Source organism: Spea bombifrons, chromosome 3 (genome assembly GCF_027358695.1).
Source record: "Spea bombifrons isolate aSpeBom1 chromosome 3, aSpeBom1.2.pri, whole genome shotgun sequence".
Classification (NCBI taxonomy): Eukaryota; Metazoa; Chordata; class Amphibia; order Anura; family Pelobatidae; genus Spea; species Spea bombifrons.
In genome coordinates, this window is record NC_071089.1 from 73,447,063 (window position 1) to 73,467,732 (window position 20,670).

General features: G+C 41.4%; 1 protein-coding gene across 2 annotated transcripts in view; it reads right to left on the reverse strand.

The window, feature by feature from the left end:
* Nucleotides 1-4,508: 4,508 nt before the first annotated feature.
* KCNQ5 (potassium voltage-gated channel subfamily Q member 5) overlaps nt 4,509-20,670 on the reverse strand; it is a 242,785-nt gene continuing 226,623 nt past the window's right edge. For both annotated transcript variants that reach the window (XM_053461252.1, XM_053461250.1), the window contains 3 exons: nt 15,834-15,965; nt 15,039-15,165; nt 4,509-5,694 (listed from right to left, as the gene is read on the reverse strand). In XM_053461252.1, the coding sequence (XP_053317227.1) occupies nt 4,747-5,694; nt 15,039-15,165; nt 15,834-15,965 (1,207 nt within the window). In that variant the 3' untranslated portion in view covers nt 4,509-4,746. The remainder of the gene's footprint in view (nt 5,695-15,038; nt 15,166-15,833; nt 15,966-20,670) is intronic.

A 20,670-nucleotide genomic window follows, 5' to 3' on the forward strand; every position in this document is an offset into this window, starting at 1 on the left:
GATGAGTAGAAGGGTTGAACTTGATGGACTTTTGTTTAACTAAATTATTATATTACTATGTCTTGGGTAAAATAAATTTTATATCCACTGAAGTATATTTCAAAACTGATTTATAATTTAGGCAGATACCAATAATTTAATCAAGTATCGATTCACTATATCCAGGTGTATACCAAGGTGTACATCTATAGGGAAAGATTGTCATCTACTGTTAAGGGGAGAAAAACTGTTAAAATTAAACAGAATAAAATAAGACCAGAAGTATGCTTTTGATTTCTCCAGTCACACATTAATTCTTAATTATAACATAGATAGGCTGTAGTAATTACTCAGGCAAAGTTATACGAAGTAAACTGCATTTGTTAAGATGTGTTACTGTGTGACATAATGATAGTATATTCAGATCTAATTCTATCTGCAGTCCAAATGTGATATGATTGCATGATACAAGACCTATTTGTTCTTATATGTATTGTTTAGTTCATTGCATATTACTGTTGTATGAATCATGGAGAATAGGCTGTTGAGTTTGAAGTCAAGCAAATGTATGAGAAGATAACATATTGTTATACTGCTAAACATATTGGGTTACTGCTAGCTGAAATTCAGTGGGTTTATTTGGCAGGTTTGGTTGGTGTCAATATGATTGATTATTGATTTACTTGTGGCATAACTAATTTTTCTTAACTCTATATGCTGTATCTTGCTGGAGAGGTCTCTTTATTGGTATTATTGTTTTAAGATGACAAAGGTATGTATTTAATGAAATGTCATTATGATTGGACATTGGCTTGCTACGTAAACTCTTTTTTTATTTAATATATTGGGGTAGCAAATGTTTATCATTTTTTAGTTATAATCTTTGTAATAGATTTGCATGCCGAATTTTACCATTTTGTCCGTTCGTCCGAATCCTGAACAAATGAATGCAACATTGGACGTAAGAAGCGAAAAACGAATTTGAGCAATACGAACTTTGTTCATTCGTTCATTTGTTCGTCGCCGCCATTTTAACTACATTAAGAGGAGGAGAATCTTGCCAGTTTAATTCAACTTCTTCTACGCGTTTATTTCTTGTTTCCATGGCAACCGTTTGGACGAATGGGAGTTCCGAAAACAAAAATGAGACAGACGAATTTCGTTGAATACGAAGAAAATTGTTCCCACAAAAACAAACATGAATTTTCCACTGGCACCCAAGTCTACCGTGTATGATTGTATAGTTTATTAAGTCTCTGTTACTTAATTTGCCATTTGCCACGAATATCTATATTTGAAATATAAATATTATTTTATTGCAAGAAAAATTTGTGTCATGTGCACTGCGCCTCTCGCCACACCAGCTGCACCCTCCCTCTAGTTGTCTCAACCAGAAATATAGACAAATAAATACAATTTAGGATAGTGCATTTCTAACACCCAAGTGTTAAATATAAAAGAATGTGGCGCCTTACAAATTCCAAATATACAACGCCATATGAATGTATATATAAAGAACAGAATAGTGTAAAATAGTTAACACTTTTTTTTTTATTTCAATGGCAACTCACTCTTTTCACTTGTATAAGGAGGATCAGAGTGGACCTTGAGAGACTTTCTATTTATTTGATTGTTTATTTAATTTATAAATATATATATTTATTTATGCAAGTCTGCAGCTTTATGAAAGCACTTTCATATTGAAGACATTTTTTTTTTATATCTTTTAAACATATAATTTTTATTATTTATTAACCCTTCTATGCCTCCATTGAACACATATATACTTCAAGGAACTAGATCCAGGAAGAGAAGAATACAGCTACCCCAAGGGTCTAATTTCCACGCAAAACATATGAGCAGTATACCGCTCAACAAAGAGTAAGTTGCCACTGTCCACATTTAATTGAAATATAAGATACCAGCAGCCACCAAACCCTCTGTCAGTACAGCCAAGAACTTATGGTTAAAACCCCTCTAGTGATGTCTTATAGGGCAAAAGGCCCAGGGAGGTGGCAGCCCCTCTGACGCACAACAATTCCACTACAATTCCGCTACTCCATGAGCCAGATAAAGCAGAGAGCACAGATATCCTAAACCGCCCCATTAACACCATGGCGGTCTGTGCCAAGTCGGGTTCCTCCTAGTCCCAAAAACAGAGAATGCTGTTCAGTTGATGGTTCTCAGACACCAGCATTCCAGAAATCCCCAACACATGCAAGACTTCCTAGTTATGGAGACTCCTACCTGACCTAGCACCCGGAGTTGTGACAATCGGGCTTCTTAAAGATTTAAGCGCATAGCCTAGAGTGACATTCTTTACAGCAGAATGCTTTTTTATACTGATGGTGAAATCATTTGGCTCTGTCTGGTATACGTGTATTCGGAAATTACATGGTTTATTATAAATGAAGCAAATTGGGTGAGATCAAAACATGCTTTCTTTACACTAACATACATGGATATCAGATGAACTTTAGCTCTGATACAGCTGTTTGATTGCGATTACTGTGTCCAGTGGATTAAGAATTGTGACTTGAAAATACGATTGAGAAATCTGGGAGTTTCACTGGGATTTGCGGCTCCATGTTGCATGCAGTTGGGTGATAGGCTCTCTCTCTCTTTGTGTTTGGACATTTTGGGACTTTTTAGAATGCAGCTTTTTCGATGAAATTGTACTTTTAGAGAATGAATTAAGGTTTTATGATTTGCTACTAATTATGTAGGAAATTGGGGTGGGATGAAATGAAATTAAATTAATTTTGGATTTGTTATTTAATTACCGTACACCTTATAGTATATGAACCAACCTTTGTGATTAAAGAACCTCTCCATTTTTACAATCCTTGTTTTCTATGGTAATGTATTTGTCCTATTAGCACTACAATAGAGTGTACAGCTAGATTTATGTGTATGTTGTTTTTTTTAATCTAAAATATGCCACTTTGATGAAGTACAACTCAGTTCCACACCAAAATAATATTACGGAACACACTTACCAATATTTTAAAAACTGAGTAACTTAAAACATGTTCCTTTTTTATTATAATTTTGAACTTAAAATATTGTATATTTTCATCCATGATTTATAGAAGTGCCCAGATATGTGCACAAAATTGTATTAAATAAATTAAGTTAAAACTAAGAAATTTCAAGCTCTCAAGCATTTTGTTTAAGGCAAATACAGTATTACCAAGTTGTGTGTGATAAATTATCAGAAGAAAATCATTAAACAGTACCTGCTCAGTCTATTGAAAAAAAAATAACCGAAACAAAGGTTTTCTTTGAAATAATAAAGGGGAGAATTAACCAAAAATGCAGACCTATGAGATATGAGATCTGGCCCATGAAATAAAGGCACATGAAACATTATTATTAAAAAATAAATGGAAAATAACTATATAAATGTATACATTGTACAATACTTTTCAATTTACAGAGTAGTTATTTGGCTAAATAAATGCAGACATTCAAAATAAGTTATTTCTTAGTGAGCTGAGATGTTGAGAAAACTTAATGTCACAAAAATGATTAGTAAAATGGTCATACTGACATTTTACAAATCTTACAGAAAAACCAAGGACATATGACATGGCAAACAGTGATTGGCTAATTGTGCTTCAGACATGTTTCAGAATAGATAATCCACGATTTGTTCCTTGTGTCTGATATGTAACACATAGCTATTTATTCATCAATTAGGGGCATCATTTCAGGAGGAAAAAGAAGGATGGTCCTCCAAACCCTGATGTGAAATGCATTAAATAAGTATGAAAACATCTTGGTCTAAAACCACTGATCATTATATGTATTACAATGAAATGCAATAGACTGATTCAACATAATTTGCTTCACTCTCTTTTTTTCTGAAATGATATCCCTATTGCGTACATTTTATAGACACGGACACCATATGTACAATATACAGTATGTACGTACGTTCACATAACAAGGCTATCATTGAACATACACGAACACTTCTTTAAAGGAAATATGGAGGCAGAACTTATTTCATAGTAAACTGTTCAAGTCCTTCACAATAGTGTTTACAGCATTGAGTACGGTTAAGACTGCAGTGATTTTTCATGTGTAATAAATTATTTTAGCAAAAGAATGTTCTCTTTATAAAGAGCAACCCAAAAGAAATGTGCCAATTTTCTCATTTTTTTGTGTCACAACACTAATTCACCAAAAATATACAGAAATCAACATTCATATTATGTGAGTATTAAAAGAATTGAATTGACTTGATGTGTATATCTCTCTATAACTAGCAGCAGTTCAAATCCTATGTTACTACTTTCTGTGTTACCTTGCTAGCAGCTGTAACAATTTATTTTGTAAACATGACTTTATATTTAATTTGAACAGGTTTATATATCTAGATTCAAAGTGCTTTACAATCTGCACTTGCTTTCTGTACCATTAATTATGCCCAAGTTCTTAGCTTATTGTTTTTACTCGCTCAGCTTTTTAGATTTACATATAGATATATATATATATATATATATATATATATATATATATATATATATATAGATATATATTTTGTTTGGGTGCGTGTGTCTGTGTATATTGTTTTTTATGGTCTGTAACCTTCATTAAAACATGCATTTCCATGCAACTAGGGCTCACAGAACTGCCTTTCCAATTCTTCCCTGTTCTAACTGATAATGTTTTTAAGGGCGTTCAACATAGTTCATGCAATGATATGTATGACTTAAGGATCTTTAAGCCTATGAAAGTAATAATAAATAAATCCAAATGTTATTTGTGTTTAGCATGAGGAGGGCTAAGTGTTTCTGTACCATCCCTTGTTTTGCAGATGCTTTGAGATGATCTTGCCATTCCAGTCCTCAAAGAGTCCGATAACAAATTGGTATCCTCTGTAGACTGAGATACAACATCTCCAGTCTCATTCTCTGTCTCCAGTTCTTCGTCGGCTATAAAAAGCTTTGATTCCCTCCATTCTGGGTATATTTCTTGGCTTCCTCTAGAGACACTTGAGTCACTGTATGATAGCTGTGCATTAAGTTCTTCTGTGGATTGAATCAGATTTTGTACAGAAATTGATTTCCCCAAATCCTTATGTATAAATGGAACTGAAGATAATACCCCACTACTTGCATCAAGGCTTTTCCTTCTTACAAAATGTTTAGTTAAACTGGGTTGTGGAGGCTGTACACTTTCTTTAGAGGCAACAAGGCAGGAGGTGACATCACAAATATCTTCTTTTGTAGTCACAGGAATTATGTGAATAGGTTCTGGTCTGTTGATATGTTTCAAGGATGGAACAGCAGGTATCTGTAATGTTGTTGGTGCTGTTGGTTTTGATGCCTGGCTTATTTGGTTTGATACGCTGTTGGGAATCACTTTTGCAGGTCCGTCATTGGGATTTGTTGACATTTGTGTTGCTTGACTTTGTGTAGTTGGACTTAATCCATAGTAAGCAGGAGTATTATATTCATTTGGTGTTAGTACAAACTGTAACCCACGAGGGATGTTGGCACTCGATGACCTGGTAATAAACCCACTGTTCTGTGCAGAATGGGACAAATCTTTACTGTCTATGGGACTTTGATAATCTGATGTTTGTTCACATTCAAAGAGTGGCATCTGAAATGATGCCAATGTCAGTGCTGAGGCAGATCCTTTCTTTAAGACCTGTTGGTAGATATCAAGTAAGCTATCTAGTTTTGACTCAATGGATTGTACCTGTAGATGAGAGGATAAATGTATTAGTAAAATAGATTTGTATGACAAGAGTGTCCCTAACTTTTTAAAATACAAATAACAGCTAACTTCTTCATAGACAATCTTGTAACAGCACAGTTGTTAAATTCAAGTTTGCGTTTAATAACTGAATCTGGTATTGGGTGCGAAAAATGGTCTTATCTCAATAGCAACCAATTTAACATTCTTGATACATTTAAAAAATGGACAGGCATCCACTATCTATCAAGTAATATCCTTAGAACTGAGTTTCTTTAAGCATGGGTTAGGACATTCTTGTGGTACAAAACATGAATAAATACTGCATTTTTCTTTTTAGCTAAAAGTTATACTTAATATACCAATGATATATTATGAAATATAAAAAGCTATGTTTCTTAACAGACGAGATATATTTAAGTATAGATTTCAATCCCAAACTCCCCCATATTTAGACCTATATAAAGTTATGATTTATGAATCAGTTAATAAACATGTATACAAGGCGACAAGCTGGTCACAAAGAGAAGGGAAGAGACATACTGGTAAATTATTATGTTTTCCTCACCAACAAATTTGGTTTGGTTCTAGGAGCCATTTTTTTCTCAACAATACACATACTAAGAAACTTTCACACACAAAAACATACTAAGATACTTACACACACACATTAACATACACTATTTTGACAAAAGTATTGGGACACTTGACGATTACAGGGACTTTTATAACATCACATTCAAAATATATATGTCACGGCACAGCGTACAGAGGAGACTCCGTAGTCAGGTAGGACTGCAGGGATGGTCCAGAGAGCCGAGGTCAGGATACCGGAGAGCAGGAAAAACGAGGAGCAAGCCGAGGTCAGGATACCGGAGAGCAGGATAAACGAGGAGCAAGCCGAGGTCAGGATACCAGAGATCAGAATAGTCAAAAACAAGCCGAGGTCAAATACAGGAATCAAGCAGAGGAACGCTATCTGGGTGCTAGCACAGGGCATAGACGACCATCAGAAGGCAAGGTCTTAGTGTTCTGAAGTCTCTTAAGTAGGCACAGGAAGTTAGGCACTAATTGGAGATCTCCCGCCAAAATTTCAAAGTGCCGTTACGTCACTTCCTGCGCGGCCATCTTGTGGTTGGCGATTGCGTAATCGTCCTATATAAGCAGGTGCAGTTTCCTCGGGCGCCACTAGGTGGCGTGAAGAAGAACGCGTCCGGACACCAGAGCTGGACCTGTGAAGCTGCTGGGAACGCGACGTGGAAGAGGTAAGTTCCCCTTCCATCTGCAGCGGCTGTCTCTGCTGTGCAGAAGCGGGGGGTCTCCCCCTTCTCCGCGGCGGCTGCGCCTGCCCTGCAGAAGCGGGGGGTCTCCCCCTTCTCCGTGGCGGCTGCGCCTGCCCTGCAGAAGCGGGGGGTCTCCCCCTTCTCCGCGGCGGCCGCGTCTGCTGTGCAGAAGTGGGGGGTCTCCCCCTTCTGCGCGGGGACCGAGGTTGCCGTGCGGGAGCAGGGGGTCTTCCCCTACCTCGCGGCGGCTGCTGCTGCCGTTCAGAAGCGGGGGGTCTCCCTCTTCTTCGCGGCAGCTGCGGCTGCCGGACCGAAGCGGGGGGTCTCCCCCTGCCTCGCGGCGGTTGCTGTTGCCGGCCGGGGGACCCAGCGGGTCTCCCTGCCGGTGGCGTGACAGTACCCCTCCTTAAAGGGGCGACCTCAGGGCGACCCCTGCCCGAACCACGCTGCCTCTTAGCATGGAATGCACGCACGAGATGAGGGGCGTGGAAGCGAGCTTCAGGAACCCAGGAACGATCCTCTGGGCCATGTCCTCTCCAATGAACAAGATACTGAAGACTCCCTTGTTGTCTGCGACAGTCCAGGATGGCTTGAGGAATACGCCCTGAAGTCCCCGCGACAGGGGGTCTAGTAGAAAAACGGTTGCAAACCAGTGGCTTCAATAGGGAGACATGAAAGACTCGAGGGATACGGAGTGTCCTAGGCAGAGAAAGTTCGTAGGCAACAGGATTCACCCGACGGACGATCGAAAAGGGACCGATGAAACGCGGTGCCAGCTTCATGCTGGGCACGCGGAGTCGCAGGTATCTCGTAGACAACCAAACGCGGTCCCCCGGAGAATACGCAGGAGTACCGGAACGTCTCTTGTTGGCTTGGAGTTCCTGTCGTCTACCAGCCAGTTCCAGAGTTCTCTGCACCGAAGCCCAGGTGGACTGTATATTAGTCAGTCGTTCCTCCAAAGCAGGATCAGTAGAATTCGGAAAGGCTCCAGGGAAGGGTTGCGGATGAAGACCGTAGACACAATAGAAGGCGGACTCTCCCGTAGACTCTTGTACCGCATTGTTCCGAGCAAACTCCGCCAAAGGAAGCAGGTCAACCCAATCATCCTGATGTTGGTTGATGAAAATGCGCAGATATTGTTCAAGGTGCTGGTTAGCCCTCTCTGCAGCGCCGTTAGACTGTGGGTGATAGGCCGATGAAAACGCTAGTGTAACACCCAATGCCCTCGTGAACTCGCGCCAAAAACGTGCAATAAATTGGGTACCGCGGTCGGAGACGATCTCGGTGGGTACTCCATGAAGACGGACTATCTCCCGCAAGAATATGTCCGCCAATACTGATGCCGTGGGAAGTTTCCTCAAAGGTATCATGTGCGCCATCTTTGAAAAACGATCAATGATCATCAGAATCACGGTATGCCCCTTAGAGTTGGGCAAGTCCACTATAAAGTCCATGGCAAGGTGAGTCCAAGGCCTTGAAGGACGGGGCAATGGGTGAAGCAACCCGGCAGGGTGTCTCCTGGAGGACTTATTGGCGGCGCACTTGAGACAGGAGCGGACAAACAGGGCAGTATCCTTAGTCCATTCTGGCCACCAAAATGTCCTCGAAACAAGGTCCTTGGTACGTGCTAGCCCAGGGTGGCCGGCGGTTCTGGACCCATGGGACAGGCGAAGCACGCGGGTACGGAGGTGCGCGGGAACAAACAGTCTCCCAGCTGGCAAGGAGGCTGGAGCTCGGGCTTGAAAACCAGCGATCCGGTCAAGCAAGGGAGTTCGGCAACAAGTATGTAGAGCCGCCAGGACCTTGGTAGCAGGTATGATGGGTTCGGGCGCACGACCCTCCTCCTCGGGGGACACATGCATACGGGAGAGAGCGTCCGCCTTGACGTTCTTGGAGCCTGGACGATAGGTCAGGACAAACGAGAAGCGGGAAAGAAACAAGGCCCATCTGGCCTGCCGGGGATTCAGGCACTTGGCAGTCTCTATATACTGAAGATTCTTATGATCTGTCAGAATCAGCGTGGGAATAGGAACACCCTCCAGAAGATGACGCCACTCCTCCAGCGCGAGGATGACAGCCAGAAGTTCCTTGTTTCCCACATCATAGTTCCTCTCCGCCGGGGAGAATCTCCTGGAGAAGTACCCGCAAGGATGGAGAGGACCACTATAGGAAGCCCTCTGTGAAAGCACAGCCCCGACTCCAGACTCAGATGCATCGACCTCCAAAACAAACGGTAACCGAGGATCAGGATGACGTAACACAGGCGCGGTGGTAAACTTGGTCTTGAGTCGGGAAAAAGCGGAAATGGCTTCGGGAGACCACTCCAGGGTATTGGCCCCTTTCTTAGTAAGGGCCGTCAGGGGAGCAGCGACCTTGGAGTAGTCACGGATGAAACGTCTATAATAATTAGCAAACCCCAAAAAACGCTGTAGGGGTTTGAGGCCCAGTGGTTGAGGCCAGTCTCTGATGGCCTGCACCTTGGATGGGTCCATCTCAAAGCCTGAGGGCGTAATAACGTATCCAAGAAATATCACCCTCTGGATCTCAAATTCGCACTTCTCGAGTTTAGCGTATAGTCCATGGAGCCGTAGTCGGGACAAAACGCGCTTAACATGGGTGCGGTGTGACTGCAAATCGGAAGAGTATATCAGAATGTCGTCGAGGTACACCACCACAAACTGTTGAAGGAAGTCTCGAAGGCAGTCATTAATGAACTCCTGGAAGACCGCCGGGGCGTTGCATAGCCCAAATGGCATAACGGTATATTCATAGTGTCCTGAACGAGTATTGAAGGCGGTCTTCCATTCATCGTCAGCACGGATTCGGACAAGATTGTACGCTCCCCGGAGATCCAGCTTGGTGTAGATAGTAGCCCCACGTAGCCTGTCGAAAAGTTCGGAAATCAGTGGAATAGGGTAAGTGTTACGCCTGGTAATCTTGTTCAGGCCCCGATAATCGATGCATGGACGAAGCTCCCCATTCTTCTTCTTCACGAAGAAGAACCCTGCGCCAGCGGGTGATACAGACCGGCGGATAAATCCTCGGCGAAGATTCTCCTCTATGTACGATTCCATAGCTTGGGTCTCCGGAATGGAGAGTGGGTAAACCCGCCCCCGGGGTGGCATGGTCCCCGGAAGCAAGTCAATCGGGCAATCGTACGGTCTGTGTGGTGGTAGTTTCTCAGCCTCTTTCTTATCAAATACGTCCGCGAAGTCCTGGTACTGTTTCGGCAGGGAAGAGGCCTCCCTCGAAGAGGCTGTAACCGTGGCAAGCTTTAGAGGAGTGAGGCAATGTGCCTTACAGGACGCACTCCAGGACGTGATCTGAGTCGTAGTCCAATCAATAACAGGATTATGTACCTGTAGCCACGGAAATCCCAATATAATGGGAATGGAGGGCGAGCGGATGACGAGTAGTTGTAAACGTTCCTTGTGTACAATCCCGACGGCAAGGTTGAGTGGAGCTGTAGAACGAGAAATCTGATCAGGACGAAGCGGTCTACCATCAATAGCTTCAATAGCTAACGGTACGGGCAGGGATAGGGTGGGAATGCGTTGCTGCTCACAAAACACAGAATCAATAAAGTTGCCGGCAGCGCCGGAATCCAGGAAAGCCTCAGTGTCAATGAATCCAGAATCCCAGACTAGACGAACCGGAACAGTCATTCGGGTGGTGAACAGGTTAGGGGAATAGTTCACCACACCTATGGTAGGTTCCCCTGGCCTACCTAGGTGCGGGCGTTTCCCGGCCTGCTAGGACAGTGTCCGATAAAGTGACCCGAGAGTCCACAGTAAAAGCATAATCCCTCCCGTCTCCGTCTGTTCCTCTCTCGATCAGAGAGTCGAGTGGCTCCCAACTGCATGGGTTCCTCAGATGGTTCGTTCGAGGGATCGGCAGAAGAAAACTGTGGTAAGAAGCGTGTAGTAGATCTCTCACCCTTGTCACGTAACTTCAAACTCTCCCGTTGTGCTTGCCTTTGGCGGAGACGCAGATCAATTTGGGAAATATACGAAATCACGGAGTCTAGTTCTGTGGGCAAATCTCTGGCAGCAGTCTCGTCTTTGAGGGTCTCAGAAAGTCCATTCAGAAAGGCAGCCACTAATGCCTCATTAGTCCAGTTCACCTCTCCCATCAGGGTCCGGAACTCTATAGCGTATTCCAGAAGCGGACGGGAACCCTGACGGATGGTAAAGAGCGAATTAGAAGCAGTGGCCCTTCTACCCGGAGTATCAAATGCGGCACGTAGACTGGAAACAAATTCAGCATAGGAGCGCACTGTAGAGACGTTTCTCTCCCAAAGCGGTGAAGCCCATGCCAAGGCTTTATCCGTAAGGAGTGAAATGACGTATCCCACCTTGGCACGTTCATTGGGAAAGGCATAAGGAGACAGTTCAAAGTGTATCTCACACTGGTTCAAAAAACCTCGACAGGTTGCTGGATCCCCATTGTAGCGTTGGGGTGGAGGCAGGTGAGCAGGAACCGTGGCCACTGGTAACGGCGGTGGAGTAGGAGCCGCCACAGGTTGAGGTGCTTGCTGCGAAGGATCAGTACGCTGAAGCAAGGTCACAAGAGCTTGAGCAAATTGATCCAGACGATGATCCATCTCGTCAAGTCGAGCCTCAGTGGACCCTTGTCCTACCGAAGCGGGTCTCATGATGGCCTTCTGATTCTGTCACGGCACAGCGTACAGAGGAGACTCCGTAGTCAGGTAGGACTGCAGGGATGGTCCAGAGAGCCGAGGTCAGGATACCGGAGAGCAGGAAAAACGAGGAGCAAGCCGAGGTCAGGATACCGGAGAGCAGGATAAACGAGGAGCAAGCCGAGGTCAGGATACCAGAGATCAGAATAGTCAAAAACAAGCCGAGGTCAAATACAGGAATCAAGCAGAGGAACGCTATCTGGGTGCTAGCACAGGGCATAGACGACCATCAGAAGGCAAGGTCTTAGTGTTCTGAAGTCTCTTAAGTAGGCACAGGAAGTTAGGCACTAATTGGAGATCTCCCGCCAAAATTTCAAAGTGCCGTTACGTCACTTCCTGCGCGGCCATCTTGTGGTTGGCGATTGCGTAATCGTCCTATATAAGCAGGTGCAGTTTCCTCGGGCGCCACTAGGTGGCGTGAAGAAGAACGCGTCCGGACACCAGAGCTGGACCTGTGAAGCGGCTGTCTCTGCTGTGCAGAAGCGGGGGGTCTCCCCCTTCTCCGCGGCGGCTGCGCCTGCCCTGCAGAAGCGGGGGGTCTCCCCCTTCTCCGTGGCGGCTGCGCCTGCCCTGCAGAAGCGGGGGGTCTCCCCCTTCTCCGCGGCGGCCGCGTCTGCTGTGCAGAAGTGGGGGGTCTCCCCCTTCTGCGCGGGGACCGAGGTTGCAGTGCGGGAGCAGGGGGTCTTCCCCTACCTCGCGGCGGCTGCTGCTGCCGTTCAGAAGCGGGGGGTCTCCCTCTTCTTCGCGGCAGCTGCGGCTGCCGGACCGAAGCGGGGGGTCTCCCCCTGCCTCGCGGCGGTTGCTGTTGCCGGCCGGGGGACCCAGCGGGTCTCCCTGCCGGTGGCGTGACAATATAGATGTTAATATGTAGTTGGTTCTCCCTTTGCAGCTATAAAAGCTTATACTTTTCTGTGGAATTGTTTGGGGTGTTTCTGTGTAAATTTTTGCCCAATCATTGCCAGTGCTCTACTACTGCTGATGCTGCACCTCTTTGACCGTCCTCTCTAAAGGAACCTTTAAAAAAAAAATCTAAAATGAAAAGTGAGTCTAGAAGGTGTCAGGAACCTCCTCCTTTGGGAGAGCCCCCAAATATCATTCCGAATAAGAAAGGCCCCTGAATTTCGTCCAAGGTGAATGGCCAGGAAACAAAATATGTTGCCTGAAAACAAACTGAACAAAACGAAAAGAAAATAGTGTCCAATATGATTCTGCTCGCCGTGCATTAATGTCTATGCATTTAGAATGCAATGACATCAAAGTCCCGGTTGGTGTAATGGTCAGGTGTCCCAATACTTTTGTCTATATAGTGTGTATGAGCTTGTTGGACATTCCATTGCAAAACCATGGGCATTAATATGGAGTTACTTGTCCCGTTTGGGGCTATAATAGCCTCTACTCTTCTGGGAATGTTTTCCTAAGGTTTTTGGAGGGGGTCTGTGGGAATTTGCGCCCATTCAGCCAAAAGGAGATTTGTGAGGTTGCACACTGATGTTGAACAAGAAGACCTGGTTAATAATTGGTGTTACAATTCACACCAAAGGTATTTAGTGGGGCTAAGGTCAGGGCTCTGTGCAGGACACTCAAGTTCATGTCTTTATTGACCTTTCTTTGTGCACAAGGGCACAGTCATGATGGAACATGAAAGGACCCTCCTGAAATTGTTGCCACAAAGTTGGAGCATACAATTGTCTAAAATATCTTTGTATGCTGTAGCATTAACATTACCCTTCAAAGGCATCTTCCACCAAACTAGGCACTATGTATTCCAGTAGGTAGTGTTCTCCTGGTATTTACTAAACCCAGATTCGTCCATCAGATTTCCAGATAGTGAAGCGCAATTCATGACTCCAGTGAATACATTCATCAGATGAAAAGTGTAATCCAGCTCCTGGGATAACAACATTTGTACCCAGCAACTTTGGCTCAAAGGACTATGTAAACAAATTCACCAGTTTACAAACTTTCTTTTACTTTTTACACAATGTTCTGCTGCATCCAGAGTTACCTGTTCCATTTGCTTCCATTGGTACTGCTCATTGCAATAAATATACTCCTAACAGAGAACTTATGGCATACTTTCCCCTGGTCATGAAATGCATCTTTTCAAAACCTACAGCTGTTGCTTCTCTCTGGTTAAACTTTGTGTGAAACAACTGCAGTAAACATCTGATTTGACCCAAAAAAGCTTCCTTGGCCAAACAATTTAGTACAAATCGTATAATCTGCACCAACTGATCCATCATTATATAGGTTGAACTTGATGGACTTTGGTCTTTTTTCAACCTTATGAACTATGTTACTATCATCACATAACAATGGTGCCATTTACATGTGTATGAAAGGGATGGGTTTTATCTGTATCACCCCTCTTATTTAGTAATGAAGCCTGTAAAATACTCACACATTCTTGTAGGAATGCAGTCTATCTTAGTGAGCTCCTTGATTTGCCAATCAGTACTGTTATGTCAATAAATCCATATCATCTTGCTCTATACCACCTCTGTTTTCAATGCTTTGAATCACAATGCCTTTTATATGATCTTACTTTATGTTATGTTGGAATTTACAAACAGAAGTTCCACACAGAAATGGGAATCCCATGTACAGTCATGGTTAAAAGTTTTGAGAATGTATTTTGAGAAGTATTGGTCTTCACAAATGCCCATTCTTGCATAATCAATGCTCAGAGTTTGTCAAAATGTGTGGGTTTTTTATCTGTCCACCTGCATCTTGAGGACTGACCACAAGTTCTCAATGGGATTAAGGTCTAGGGAGTTTCCTGGCCATGGGCCCCAAATTGCGATGTTTACTTCCCCCAAGCCACTTAGTTATCACTTTTGCCTTATGGCAAGGTGCTCCATCAGGCTGGAAAAGGCATTGTTCGTCACTAAACTTGCATGGTTGGGAGAAGTTACTCTTGAAGGTACCATTCTTTATTCATGGCTGTGTGAGAAGCCACCCAACACATGAATGGTCTCAGGATGCCTTATTGCTCTCATGACACAGGACTGATGGTAGCGCTCACTTTGTCTTCTCCGGATAAGCTTTTTTTCAGGATGCCCCAAAGAATCGGAAAGGGGATTCAGAGAAAATGACTCAAGTTGTGTTTATTTTGCTCACTGTTTATTCTTATGCTTTTCTGTGTTAAGCTAGACCACACTAGCAAATTAAGTTAATTGAACTCTTTGATATCAGGTGAACCATGTCTTTGAAGTAATTAACTCCTAATATATAAATACATATTATTCCTAGGATACCATCTTTATGGTATCATATAATTTGTTAGTGATACACTTTAATTAAACATTTTTAGATTATTAGGAATAACCACTTTATAATTGATCATAACATTTTAGCATACATACCTGCTTCTCAACTTTAACAACACGACCCAACATACTAAGGTCGTCAGTTGTCTCAATTTCTGAGGCATTCTTTTCACGACTTTTCTTGTCTGTTGTTATTTGACCTTTTCCAAGTATTTGGTCAACTCTGTTGAAAGAAAGAAAGAAGAAAAAACAAACAATCAAATGTAAATAGCATAAATGGAAAATGCATGTAGGGCTTTGCCACCAAACCATAAATATTGAAATGTGAATTTTCAAAGTTTTGGTTTTCAGCTATCCTTGGCATTTATAGGCAAATATTACAACAGGCCCATGTGGGTCTATTCACTAAGATTTCACTTAACAGACTAGACATTCAAGTCTTTTGATACCATGCAAATCTAAAGGGCCCATTCAAGGCCTCTAAACAACTGGTACACAGGAGTATATAGATACTCTAACAATCCAATGCCATTGGGTGCAGACTGATTACTTAGATTTTTTGTGTTGGAGTTTTTTTTAGCTTTTGGTCTTTTTTATATCTATTTTTGTATGGAGCATGGTTTCTGAAAATGAGATTGGATGGCTTCACATATCTTTGCAGAATGGGCCCTGAGAATGTATCATCATTAAAAATACATAAATAAATGTACTGTTTCTCATAAACACAATCACAAAAATACAGCTTAAACAATAGCTTAACCCTCTTAATGCCAAATCAATAAGCCACTGAACAATTCTTCAGTACTCAGTGATGATCACAATAAGTCACATGAGTAACCTAGTTTAAAAACCTCACCAGTTTTACTGGTTACATAAGAAACCTCTACCAACCGTGTTTGAAGACTCTTTATTCTGCATAACATATCCAGGTGACCAGCAGAATATTGTTCGATGACATCCTTCACATCATACGGTCTTAAAGTCTCCTTAAACTTTCTCTTTGCTACGTGGAATTTCATAATCCTGTACAAGGAGTTATAATAATTGTTAAAAGAAAATAATCATCATTTTTGTATCCAACAATACAACATGTTCATAGTAAATGTATCATTGTACACAGAAACTACCGTACTTAGTTTGAGAATAAATATTGTTCTGTGGGTATTGCTGTATGCAGCAATGTACTTTAACACTGAAGAAAGGTGTGTTTTATTTCATATTGCTCCAATAAACTTCATGTGCTGACCTGAAGGTCTCTGTAGACAGTCATGACATTTTGGGTAGTTTTCACGGCATAAACATCACACTTGCATAATTCTTAATGGCAGTGCCAATGAAGTCCTGATGTCTAATGAAATCCTTTGCACCATACACATGAATCACCACATTGTGCCCCACTGGTTGATTAAGACAGGAGTTTATTCACTAAAATTGTGGTTTATGTCATACTATGGGATTTTGATATTGCATCCTTTCCACTCCCATTATATATTCACATTTTAACAAACTCATTTGTTGTAATACTCTTGAAAAATAAGCCACCAGAGGGCAGAAAAGAACCACACATAAAAAAATCAAGCCACTTTGTTTAATCACCGTGTAATTTGTCTATTGGCGGTTGCTTAACAATTTATTATAATTTGAATGTTACTTTAAAATTACTTACAAAAACTCAATCTGAGTAAAACACAGATTTACATTAAAATGGTAGTCATTTTTTAATTTTGGGGATCAGGGTCACTCTTTTGAGCAATCCAATTTAAAGATGGGATCATGTGGAAAGTTCACAATTATCTTTTCTTTTTCTTGTAAAGTTGTAAAATTGTAGTTACTATGGCACAGTTATACACATTTAGGTAACATAATAACCAGAGAAAGTGGTATAGTAGCTAGTATACATAATGTAATATACTGTACATTAGGTGTGTCTGAGATACATACATTTTGTATCTGAAGGATACATTCACTAAGCAGAAGTTTGCAGGAGAATTAGCAATTTCAATTTATTACCATGCATTCTGAATGAGTAAAGTCAGTGGGCCTCTGCTTCGAGTAGGGCTGAGCTGTGCAACTTATCTGTCTCAGCATGTTATGTACATGAGATCAAAAAGAGGTGCAATTGCAATTTATTTCCTCAGGTGCTTATTTTGCTCTGACAATGAGGTTAATGTATTAACGCCTGGACCTTGAAGAGTTTTGACCACAATAAAAAATAGCAGTCATATTTAGGCAGTATTCATTTTACACATACAGACAGTATTTATAACTTCCAGATTTCACTGATAATGACTAGATAAGGGGGAGGCATAAACATTATATGAAAATAAGTGGATGACCCTATTGTTTATTTTCTTATATTCAGTAGTGGTATTACTAAGTGAGGTGTGTGTGTGTATATATATATATATATATATATATATATATATATATATATATATAGTAGAATAATTATTAAACACTCATCTACAGCCACCAGACAAGCCAGAAGGCTTGTTTTTCCCTCAAAAATCTCATGGTGCTGCCACAGCAACAAGGGATTCTGGGTAGGTGCATGAAAATAAGGTTAACAATTATCACCTTTGTCTCTTTATCCACGTTATACATGGATCCCTTGAAAGTAATTGCCCGCTGTACAGGACAGCCTTTAGACAAAACTCGAGAAGAGGTGCAATAGCCAGATCACCACTCATGGACAGCTGTTTCATCCTTAATGGGACTTGTCAGCATGAGGTTGGGATACTGGCTTAATACTTGAGGCTTGGGGTAGCACGAGAAATACCATTCTCATCACCTTTACCCTCCATAACTTATGTAATGGTATATAAAAAATATATATATATAATTTTTTTTTATCACATCTAAAATGTCTGGTTTATACATTTATTAATAGCTATCTTTAGCACTTTAGGACAAATTTCATTTAATTTTTTTGTGCCTCTATCTGATGTAATTTTGCCTATTATTACAAAAGAAAAGAGTAAAAATATCCAAAAGATACTTATCTTTGACCATTCAGTTTCTTTTCTGTACAAAACAAACTAAGTGGTTCAGAAGCAAAATTAAACCAGATTATTTGATAGGAAAAAAGAAGAAGGCATACAATACTAATGAAACGCAATGACGCAAAACTCTCAGATTATCGAATCAGATGTAATTTGCATGAGCTTTTAAGCATTTAATGAGTTGACAAAAAGTATATGTCCTTTTCAATTGAAAGCTTAGTGCTATCATTGCCAGATGATCAGGTACCTGGCGAAAGTTACACGAGATATTGAATGTTACATTTTCTTTACCACCTTAGAGCCCCTCAAAGATGATTATAAAGCAAGATGGTAATATGTGACTCTACTAACGGGAAAACTTATTGTGGGGGTATGAGTTTGATAATAGAATAAAAGGCAGACCTGGGTGAAAATTATGAAAATAAAGCAAGAGAGCACACCTAGGTATTGTATTTTAAGGGGAAAAAAATAATCAATCATAGAGGTATTATATCATACAGGTAACTCCCGGGGTTTTTTTTATCAAGAGAAGCCAAAATAATCAAATAATATAACAAAAAATAAATGGCTGTGTCACTTTGCAGCAGTAGAGTATATTTGAGGATATGTATGGAACCATTCATTTAAATAATTTAAAATTCTTGTGAATGCAATAAAGGTTTATGTAGTAAAGTTATTTTGGTGCTGCACAATGAAAGCTTCTCTTTTTTGTCCAGCTGTCTTGAATTATTGAAAATACCTTGTGGTTTTGTATGACAAGTGTGTGTGTTGTGCTGCACTATTTGTATTCCCTCAAATAGATTATAATAAACCAAAAATTAGATTATTATAATAATAACAAGATGTATAAAAGGGTTACTATGAGTGAAGAAGGCAAGAAGGAGGGTGAAACACGATGATGTGGGTTATAACCTTGGACAGCGGATATTAAAAGAGTACAGGAAGAGTGGGGTGTGGATTATCATGAAATGGGTTTTGTCTAGAGGAAGAATATGAAATGAACTGGGCTTAAGAGGAAGGAGTCCAGGTGCCCTTTAGTTCATTAAGTGGAAATTGGTGCTGGAATGGACAGGTGCCATTAGTAAACAATCTGCTGGTGAATCATCTGGCTATCTGTGATAAAATGTCTTTAGGGTCATCAGCTGTGTCCTGGTAAATCCACAACAAAAGTTAGTGTTATGGGATAATTAAATTCCCCAACACACCCATTGTGCTATGGACTCACCATATTTCTCCTATAGTGAGTCATGGTCATACCTTAAAAGAACACAAAAGAGGATGCAATAAGCCACTGCAAAAATAATGACCCTACCACATGAAACAATCAAATGTAAATGTGAAATATAAACTACCATTTAGGTACAATATTGCTACTTCCTAATGACATTCTTAACTTCCATGATATTTTTTATGCAAAGGGTGGCAAAACTAATAATCAACAAACCAATATCTTGGTGCAATAGTATGATTTATCTTAATCTACCTCTTTGTTCTCAATGATGCACTCATAAAATGAAATGCCATACATTACCAGTATAATACTGTTGAAGGCAGAAAATTGACTCTTTCTCCATTTGTCATCAATGCTCTCACATGGAAAAAGGACTATACTAGTTTACATTTTATTAGCAAAAGTTATTTTTGCTAAAATTTATACAATAAAATTGCATTAATTACACAAAGTAAAAGGCGCTCACTGGACCAACTGGTTGTCAGCTGTTCTCTTCCCAATTAAGCAGATACTTGACTCTAAATCCATTTATGGTATGGGGAATTTTCTAATATGCTGTCCCAAAGGTATATATGGTTTAAATTTAAGGCACAATGTATGGCCAATGAAAATTGAGGGCTCCCCTAGACCTGACTCAGGGCAGTGCTCCAGCTGTCCTTTACCACTTATCACCATTCTCTTTGACATGATATCATAGAGGATGCATGGCACACATACAGCATGAAATAATGCTATAGAGTACGGGTAGGCAACCTTTTGGTAGTGGTGTGCCAAAGTAAAACCTTCAAGTCCCTTGGTGTGTCGGCAAGGTCCGGGGGGTCTGGTGGCCGTTGGGGAGAGGCCACCCCAATCCTGTACCTCCTGGGCGCCTCCATCTTGTGTGAGAGTTCAGCATTGCTGTCTATGAAGGATCCCGCAAGACTGCAGGATACTTCAAAGTGAAGGAGACATTTTGACACAGGGAGCTCACTTCCTGTGTCAAAACGTGTCAATAGGTGACCAGTCCCCATAAGACAAAGTAGTACCTACTTTGTCTTATAGTTTAAAGAAAAAGAAAGAAGAAAGGAAGAAAAGAACAGATTGCTGAAGAGGAAGAGAGGAAGAAGAAAAAGAGGAAAGGTTAGTAGGTGACAGTGCCGCTTTAAGTTAGATTGCAAGCTGTTTGGGACAATCCCTATATGTCCTGATGAGCAGGTTTATGTGACTAGAACAGTGGCACTAGCAGCAGGTAAATAAATGTAAATTATAATTTTTAATTAAAAGTAATGTAATGTAATTAAAGTAATGTACCTGACACAGAAGTAGTGGCACACAGAGGTAATCTCCACTCTTGTGAGACAGCCAGCAGTGACCCCTATGCACACTGCAGCTTCTGACTGGCTCACACAAAGAAGAAGCCTGACACAGATTTGCTCTGACCTCCAAATATTTCAGCCAGGCAGAGGATGTGGCTGGCAGAGTGGGAGGGCTGGAGCAGGAGCACTGGGGAGCCGAG